Below are 9689 nucleotides of genomic sequence, written 5' to 3' on the forward strand. Positions count from 1 at the left end.
CCACCCGCGGCTTCGCCCGCGCAGTCAAAGAAAAATCCGCATAGTTCCTGTTCCCATAGGATTTCCAGGATCAAACCTATCCTATGTCCCGGGGTAAAAAGTAGCCTATGTCCTTTCTCGGGTATCAAAATATCTCTATACCAAATTTCATGCAAATTGGTTCAGTAGTTAAGGCGTGATTGAGTAACAGACAGACAGACAGACAGAGTTACTTTCGCATTTATAATATTAGTATGGAGTATGGATAATAATATGAAAAAGATAGTTTCTCTTTTTTACACACATTTTAAAACACTTATATAAATTGCATTTAATTTCTAAAAATATACATAAAACTTACCTTAATTTCCTCCTGTACAGGCTGTGGTGGTTCGTTTGTCTGTTCGTCCTCTTTTTTATATTGTTTTTCGACCCTGGAAAATGTTCAATTGTATAAATTATTTTATTTATAGAAATAACACGCGAGGTCGGGTTAAATATTAGTTTGAATGTAATAAGAATGTACTGCGATTCTACACAGCTACCTAATTGATGTAGGTAGTTGATAACAAATCGCAGCAAGTCAACGACTTAGCAAAGTGAGGGTAGTTGGATCAAACGTATAAATGACGTCTGAGCCTCTACTAACTTTTTTTTAATTTTGTTCTTAATGCCCTCTCGTTTGACTGACCGGTTGGCTTAGTTGGTAGTGACCCAACCTTACAAGCCAGAGGTCGTGGGTTTGATCCCACCCGGGGCAAATATTTGTGTGATGAACATATGTATTTGCTCTGTGTCCGGGTGTTAATTATCTATATATGAGTATTTATTTAAAAATTATATATATGCATGATTATCAGCAACAATAATCTATATATATAAAAATGAAACCCGTTTCGCCTTGTCACGGCATCACGTGTGAACGGGAGGACCGATTTCGATAATTCTTTTTTTAATATATTCCTTGAAGTACGAGGATGGTTCTTATGTTGAGAAAACGTAAATATGTACCCCGGGCGAAGCCGGGGCGGACCGCTAGTGTTAAATAAAAATACACAACTAACCTCTGCGTCCCCTTATGCATAGCAGCGACGGGCGGTATATTAATATCTATATCTCTGAATGCGTAAACATCCTCCGCCTTTATCTCTATATCGTCAATATCCACTGAGGGGGTGGGGAGGGGGGTGGGGAGGGGGAGGGGAGGGGGGAGAGAGGGGAGGGATGGGGATGGGGGCAGGGAGGGGGAGCTCGTGCTAGCTGGAACAATAATGATAATGTTTGTCTCTATTTGTTTATCACAACATTAAAATAAACAATAAACAATAACTTTATTTCCAAAATATAAGGTACAAATAGAAATTGAAAACCATTGCTCCCACACTAGGACTCCCTGTGTCGTGGGAACAAGTTTCTTCCAGTGGTACATTTTACTCCTTAGGCAAAAAATAATCTATTACATTAAAAATCTTCTATACAAAACAATTTTATTACTTTATAACAATATAAAATGTCAAAAAAGTTAATAATACAGTTCGGGCGGGTTTCGAACCTGTGGCTTTTCGGCGTATTAATTTTAAATTGGTTATAATGATGTCAAATTCACATTATTTTATCAATTCGTATTAATTAATTTGTCATTAAATTTGACCAAATCAAACTCACTTTGACCAACTTAAATTTCCATTAAACATAGCGTTGACCAACTCAAATCAGCTTTTACTATCACTTTGACCAACTCAAATAAACTTTTACCAACACTTTGACCAACTCAAATCCCCTTTAACCACCACTTTGACCAACTCAAACCAACTCACCTTTCAACTGATGTTCAATTTGCACCAACTGACTCTTTATATGTTCTATAGCGGCGTGTTTATTTTCATGTGGTTGTTCCAAAAGGAGCGATAGTGTGGGTGCTCCAGCACTTGGTGAAATTGCGTCTGAAAGTACGAAAAATCTTATCTTAATACTATTATAAAGGCGAAAGTTTGTAAATATGGATGTATGGATGTATGGATGTTTGTTACTCTTTCACGTAAAAACTACAGAACCGATTACAATGAAATTTAGCACACATATAGAGGGTAACTTGGATTAACACATAGGATAGGTTTTATCCCGGAAATCCCACGGGAACGGGAACTATGCGGGTTTTTCTTTGAAAACGCGGGCGAAGCCGCGGGAGGAAATCTGGTATAGTATAAAACAAAGTCGCTTTCTCTGTCCCTATTTCCCTATGTCCCTTTGTATGCTTATTAAATCTTTAAAACTACGCAACGGATTTTGATGCGGTTTTTAGGGTTCCGTAGCCAAAATGGCAAAAACGGAACCCTTATAGTTTCGTCATGTCCGTCTGTCCGTCTGTCCGTCTGTCCGTCTGTCACAGCCGATTTACTCGGAAACTATAAGTACTACAGTGATGAAATTTGATGGGAATATGTGTTGTATGAACCGCTACAAAAATATGACACTAAATAGTAAAAAAAAGAATTGGGGGTGGGGCCCCCCATACATGTAACTGAGGGATGAAATTTTTTTTTTCGATGTACATACCCGTGTGGGGTATCAATGGAAAGGTCTTTTAAAATGATATAAAGTTTTCTAAAAAACATTTTTCTTAAAGTGAACGGTTTTTGAGATATCAGCTCTCAAAGTCGTAAAAAGTATGTCCCCCCCCCTCTATTTTTATAACTACGGGGTATAAAATTCTAAAAAAAATAGAGGTGATGCATGCTAATTAACTCTTTCAACGATTTTTGGTTTGATCAAAGTATCTCTTATAGTTTTTGAGATAGGTTGATTTAACTGTAATTTATTATATTTGCTGCTACGGAACCCTTTGTGCGCGAGCCCGACTCGCACTTGGCCGGTTTTATTTTAATAGATAGAGTGATTCAAGCGGAAGATTTTAGGTTTTAGACAAAGCGGGCGAAGCCGCGTGCGGTAAGCTAGTATTACAATATAAAGAACTAAAACAAAAGTGAAGTAAAATTATCCAATTACAAAAAAATATCGATAAAACAATTGAAATAATATATATTTAACTACCTTCATTTAAAAAATTGTTAATTACTTTGTTCCATCAAAGACAAATAAAACAATATTTTCTTTTAAATCTATAATAATAATTAGTAAGCATTCCGCCCGCGGCTTCACCTGCTTGTTTTAAATCTTAACAAATTATATACTATAGCCTTCCTGGAGAACCAGTTAATCTATGACAAAAAATCCCATCAAAATCTGTTCTGTAATTTTAAATATCAAAGCACATGTATGTTGTGATTCAAATCAAACTCAAACATTTATTTATTCAATTAGACTTCTTCGAGAAGCACTTTTGAAACGTCATTAAATATTTTTAACATTTACCACCGATTCGGAAAGCAGTATCTATGGAGAAGAACCGGCAAGAAACTCCATAGTTCAAATCAATTCAAATATCAAATCAAATCAAATATCAAATCAAATCAAATATCAAATCAAATCAAATATCAAATCAAATCAATTCACTCACCAACCACATTAGCGGGATGTGTTATGTGCTGCGGTGTTGTGACCACAGGGGTCGATTTTAACAACGACGATAGTAGCGGCGAAGAGGGTGTCGACGATGTTGCTGTAATACATCAATATATAAAAATTAAAAATAATTATAATTTTGAAGTGAATCTTCTTTATCGGGGTTGGAAAAAAATTTAGTGTAACATTTTTCGTTACGCGTGACATTTTTCCGTTACGCGCCATCTTTTTCATATCCCTACCACGCGTGATTCAACGTATTTCTGTAAAGTTGCATATAGTAAATTATTTTTTGAAAAAATAAGGTCATAAAGAAGTTTCACTTCTTACGTGTGTACACTAGTACACGCACACATTTTTTTTTATTTAACATATTTCTTACATGATGTAATTTACATTAATGATGCAATCACAAACTCATTCAAGTGTAAAATTTCAAGGCAATACCGTCACGTCATTGAGTGAGGCGACGATTTTGGTATTGTCGAGTTTCACTTCTGACACGTGCGCTCGGCACACACGCTCTTTTTTGTGTCAAATTAATATATTGTTTTATCAGTGTATAATATTTTATATTATGTACATAATATTGATATTTGAAAAAAAAAATATATTTAAAAGAAATTCGTTGGCAGATTTGGGATCATGTAGTATAAGGAGAAGTCTAATAAAGATCTAATTTTTATTAATCATTTATTTATTCATTCAAATGTTCTTAAAGCGAATTTAATTCTATAAAAAAAATAGAAATATTAGCATTAGAGCCAGCGCGCACGAGCAACTTTGTCTCCGCAACTATTTTGTCTCTCCCACCCATGGGCTAGTATGAAAGTGCGCGCACGTAGCGACGCAACTCCCCATACAATTGATGGGAGAGACAAAATAGTTGCGGAGACAAAGTTGCTCGTGTGCGCTAGCTCTAAGTGAATTAACGTAAATATTACTAAGTTTTCATATTTTTAAGTGTGTACATGTCGTTGCCATTTCATGAAATGAGCAAATCTACGATATGGCCACGACATACACACAAAATTAATTGCTATTTGTGTGTAAACACAATATACATTGACAATACACTTATGTGTTTTTAATTCCTGATATTTACACGTACAAACACACTCACCCGCTGCAGTAGGCTGAGCGTTCGGGCGCCACGTGCGCTCAGCTCTTGCCCTCTTATCTTCCCTCTCTTTCAGCCACGCGGCGCGGCGGGCACTCTCCTTCTCCCTCGCACGCTTAGCCGCTTCTATACCAGACCAGAGCTCGTGTAGACGCTCTTCGGGCGTGTTCGTGTTGCGCACCTCTGTTATCTCATTCTATATTTGAATTCAAATTCAAATTTCAAAATAACCGTCAATTTTGATTCCACAAATAGTGAAGTGCTTGAATTTATTTTGAATTTGATCAAAATTTCACAAATACTAAGTTTAATGTATGAATATGTTTTGTATATGAATGGATTTGAATTCAAAATCAAATTCAACTACAATTTTCAATTTCAGAAGAATTTTATCAAGTGTTTGGATTAATTATTTTCTTATTGTGATTCAAAACTAGCCTACATTTTCATGCGCACATACATTTATCAACACACTAGCTGCGCCCCGCGGTTTCACCCGTGTGGCTCTGCTCCTGTTGGTCTTAGGGTGATGATATATAGCCTATAGCCTTCCCCGATGAATGGGCTATCCAACACCGGAAGAATTTTTCAAATCGGACCAGTAGTTCCTGTGATTAGCGCGTTCAAACAAACAAACAAACTCTTCAGCTTTATAATATTTATTATATTATTATAAATATTATACTAGACTAGTAGTTCCCTAGATTGGTGCGTTAAAACAAACAAACAAATAGTATCACTACATAGTATAAAACAAAGTCGCTTTCCCTGTCCCTATGTCCCTTTGTACGCTTAAATCTTTGAAACTACGCAACGGATTTTGATGCGGTTTTTTTTAATAGATAGAGTGATTCAAGAGGAAGGTTTATATGTATAATAACATCCATTAAATAGTAGAGAAGTACTGTTATTTTTGAGGTTTCTAATGTGATGTCGTAAAAAATTACATTGTTTCCGCTTATATTGCAAACGCAGGCTAAACCCTACGAGTTTTATCAAAATAATGTACTAAGTATTATACACATTGAAAAGGTCTACAGAAAAGTCCGCGATGGTATATGTCTATCTCTTATAGATGACCCACAATAACATTTTTTTGTCATTTACTTTTTACGACAAATAATAGCTAATTTTCGAAGCGATTTTCACCAATACAGCATTAATCCTTAACCAATTAAATACCTTGAATACATTGTTCATTTAATATAGATCTATATGGCACTTTACACCGTATGATTTAAGTGATTATTTTCGAAGTTATTACAGATTTAAAAATTGCGGGACGTAGCGTTTGCGGCGGTACCGGCCGGCCGGGCCGCTATGTTTTTATATACAACGTTCACAGTTTTTCTGTAGTGTATCAGCATTGCACCCGTGCGAAGCCGGGGCGGGTCGCTAGTAGATAATAAAACATTTTAAATTCAAATCAAATTTTTCACTCAAATTCAAATCCTACCTTCAACTGCTCATACTGCTGGTTCATCTCTGCTATGTTATTCTGTATCTCATGTATCCGTTGCTCTGTAAGACGTTTGAGTATGCTCTCTTGTGGCGTCTCCACGCCGCCCTCCGAGTTGCGTTTCTTGCGCTTCGGCGTTTCCACGTGCTCCAGTAGAGCGCCATATTGCGCTGCGCAACTTGGAAATCAAATCAAATGTCGGTATTAATAAATAAATAAATATTATAGGACATTATTACACAAATCGACCTAGTCCCACAGTAAGCTCAATTTTAATCATGTCAGTTTTACAATTTTAAAAATTACATACGTAATATCATAATATATTATCATAATATGCCAAAGAACTGTGAATATTATTCATTATCAAGTGTGATATTATTTAGATTTCTAATTGATGATATATTTTACATATCCAACAGTGAAAGAACTATTAGAATCGGTCCATTTCCGAGATTAGTGTTCAACATCTTTTCTTCTTTATTATGATAATACAATAGAGATTTTATGCTATAAAGTCCCAACTTTATGAAATATGTTACATGGTAAGGTTGTGCCTATCTAATGGTAAATAATTTAAAAATAAGTTTAGTAGTTCTTGAGTAAAATTCTAACAAACGGTAATTGCATCATAACTACATACCCGATTTTGAAAATTTATTTTACAAGTTCAACTTTGATTCCTGCGTGATATAGACAATACTTCGTTTGATTTTATCGGTCAGATGTAACGAATGGCCAATCTATACACACCTTTTTTGTGAATACCAATCGGCAGGTCTATTAGGTTCTCCTATAGTCTTCAAAGCTCGTGAAACAGACATCCAATTTTGGTCGCCGCTTCTGACGACCGCGGACGCGAGACATAGCTGCTCCCGAACGTTCCATGTGTCCAGCGGCACCCGTTTTAGTTGCAAACGCTCTTGTATCGAACTCATTTCACATTTATATGTTTTCACAGCGTTTTTTTATAAATAAAAACAATAGGTAGTGCATGAATCGCGTCTCACAGCCGCCTAATGACCACAGATTATGTATTAGTTACTAATGACAGTTGACAATAATTGAAATTTGACGTATTTTAATTTTACTAAACGTCATTGTCATTTGACGTTTGAGTACTTTTTAGAACCATAGAGAATTTTATTAGAATCAGGAAAACCATAGACACAAAGAAGCAGTTCTATGAAGAACATGAAGAACTTTGGAAGAAGGAACCCTTGAAGAACCATTGAAAGTACAGTGCGACACAAAAGAGATGAAAATAAATGAGGGCGCCACCGTCGCTCATATAGCAACACTGATACTGCGACGCAAGCGATCTTGATACTATAGAATAAAAATCCAAAAATCTATATAATATAATCTAAAATAAATACCGCGATTTAAACCGTTATAATTGTTTCATTGTAGCAATAGTGTAAATTTAAGACAAAAATACATTAGTATTTTAATTGACCTACCTAGGTCAAATTTTACTTAAATGTATTTGGAATTAGTTATTTTATAAAAATCGGTCAAGTGTTTAGACTGCAGAGGCGCACATAGAATCAAACATACAAACAAACAAGCATACATGCAGCTCAAACACATTACCCTCTTTCTGGGTCCGTCGGGTAGAAAAAAACAAGGCGATTTGAAAACCACTTAATTTTATTTTTTTTGTAGATAAATTTTGTACATTAATATAATTCATCAAAATCTAAATATTCTACTCCTTCAAAGGACTGATCATCACTCTGTTTCGAAGTACTGGCAAGAGGGTACGGGGCATCTTCAGTATCTGTAAATATGATACAGTAAATATGATTTTTTTTCTTATGGTTTGATTGATTAATAGATAGATAGTTGTATGAAAACAGTTATCACTATACTATGTAGTAAAATCTAAACTAGGTACTTTATTTGAGGCTGGTTGGATTGGATATAACTTCTTGACTCAAATTGTGCTGGTCGCACTATAAAAACTAGTTTTTGTTTACATACAAATAACCTCAAATTAAATTGCGAAAACGTAATAATCGCCATACATACATACATTAAACACTCGTCACTAATGGAATATTCTATTTTACGTAGTACTGAGCAAAAATAAATGGAATCTCACCGGTATATTCTGCTGTACGTTTGTAAACGTTTTCCAAATCAGTCAATAAATTTCCAGCTTGAAATTCGGACAAACACCGAATAAAAACTTTATACACCACATCACGGACACCGCTACGTTTAACCTTTTTCATGATGTCTCCTTTTTTATTTAAATTTCTTGTTCTAAATAACAATTTTATCTCAATAATTCTCCACTTCACGAAAAAAACAACAAATTTTTATTCAACTTGACAGCTACATTGCCAATTCAGGGTTGCCAGGTAATGAAAAACGAATTAGTTCCAAAATAATTAATTTCATCTCTTTTATGTCGTACTATACGTATCACGTCGCTTTTTAACCGACTTCAAAAAAAGGAGGAGGTTATCAATTCGGCCTGTATGCTTTTTTTATATGTATGCATGTACACCGATTATAATTTTTATTTTATTAGCATTTTTGTCTGATCGCGATGATTTAATTGAAATGTAGCAAGTAACTTTGATGCACTAAAAAGTATTAAATAAAATTAACTACGTTAAAAATACCTACTTCAAAAAGTAAAAAATAAAAAAAGATTTGACACATATTATTAATTACTCCATATTTAGATAAGCTATTTATTAAATAGGTTTGAAGTCGGTGCCAAGTACTAAGCACTTAGTGACATATCACACTAGCGGATTGCGAGCGGTTTCAAAGCGGAGCGGGTGCGCAACGAATACGTTGCGGTTGCGCAGCGAATTCGTTGCGGACGCGTGGCAGATGCGCAACGTTTACGTCGCAGTCATGTACACTCATTAACAAAATGGAATCCGTGCTGGTTGTTACTTATAACTTGTGATAGTATAATAATTATGAGATCATTATTTTTTACGAGTTTCATAACATGTTAATGTTTAGGGTATTGTTTTATCTATTAAATCTTGGTCGAAATGCAATCAGATAACTTAATTGCTCATTAAGAAAGTTCATTAGTGAAATAAATGTTAAAGCTCCTTAACTAAAACAGGGCTATCTTATTATTAGATAAATAGCAGTGAATAGAAAATTTTATCAAGCAACCAGCAACTCACTATCACTTTGCTCATAATTAGGTTCACAAAATCTCTTTATAACATACGTTGCTATGGGAGAGATTATACTGGTCAGTCGTTACATACTTTTGGAATGTATGGTACATTCTAAAAGTCCTAGTAATTCAATTTTATAGCACCTTTTTTTAACAACTCCAGTTGTTATTACATCTTTAGTTAACTGTTAAGTAAGTGCATTTCCACAGTACGGTTAAAAAATTGAGTGCTACAGAAACGATGGAAATATTGAATGGAAGTTAGGCAAGGCGGAAGGGCTGGCTTTTGTGCGAGAGTATACAAAATGACGCGTCCGCAACGAATTCGCTGCGCAACCGCGGCGTGTTCGTTGCGCGCCCGCAACGTATTCGTTGCGCACCCGCTCCGCTTTGAAACCGCTCGCAATCCGCTAGTGTGATATGTCACTTAGAATATTTATTTTCCCAAT

The 9689-nt window shown here is 35.2% G+C and overlaps 1 protein-coding gene and 1 long non-coding RNA gene across 3 annotated transcripts in view; both read right to left on the minus strand.

The window, feature by feature from the left end:
* LOC149895572 (uncharacterized) overlaps positions 1-7098 on the minus strand; it is a 31046-nt gene extending 23948 nt beyond the window's left edge. For both annotated transcript variants that reach the window (XM_090118949.1, XM_090118948.1), the window contains exons 1-7: positions 6834-7098; positions 6078-6258; positions 4625-4817; positions 3497-3598; positions 1797-1922; positions 1044-1239; positions 341-413 (exon numbers count right to left, since the gene is read on the minus strand). In XM_090118949.1, the coding sequence (XP_089975075.1) occupies positions 341-413; positions 1044-1239; positions 1797-1922; positions 3497-3598; positions 4625-4817; positions 6078-6258; positions 6834-7018 (1056 nt within the window). In that variant the 5' untranslated portion in view covers positions 7019-7098. The remainder of the gene's footprint in view (positions 1-340; positions 414-1043; positions 1240-1796; positions 1923-3496; positions 3599-4624; positions 4818-6077; positions 6259-6833) is intronic.
* A 651-nt stretch (positions 7099-7749) lies between these two features.
* Positions 7750-8503, minus strand: LOC149895573 (uncharacterized). The gene is made up of 2 exons (XR_016458478.1): positions 8188-8503; positions 7750-7863 (listed from the first exon to the last, which is right to left on the minus strand). It is a non-coding gene; the product is annotated as an uncharacterized LOC149895573 (long non-coding RNA).
* Between the last annotated feature and the right edge of the window lie 1186 nt (positions 8504-9689).

Source organism: Colias eurytheme, chromosome 31 (assembly GCF_061535395.1).
Source record: "Colias eurytheme isolate Ceu_HAF_F1 chromosome 31, ilColEury1 Martin Lab GWU primary, whole genome shotgun sequence".
Taxonomy (NCBI): Eukaryota; Metazoa; Arthropoda; class Insecta; order Lepidoptera; family Pieridae; genus Colias; species Colias eurytheme.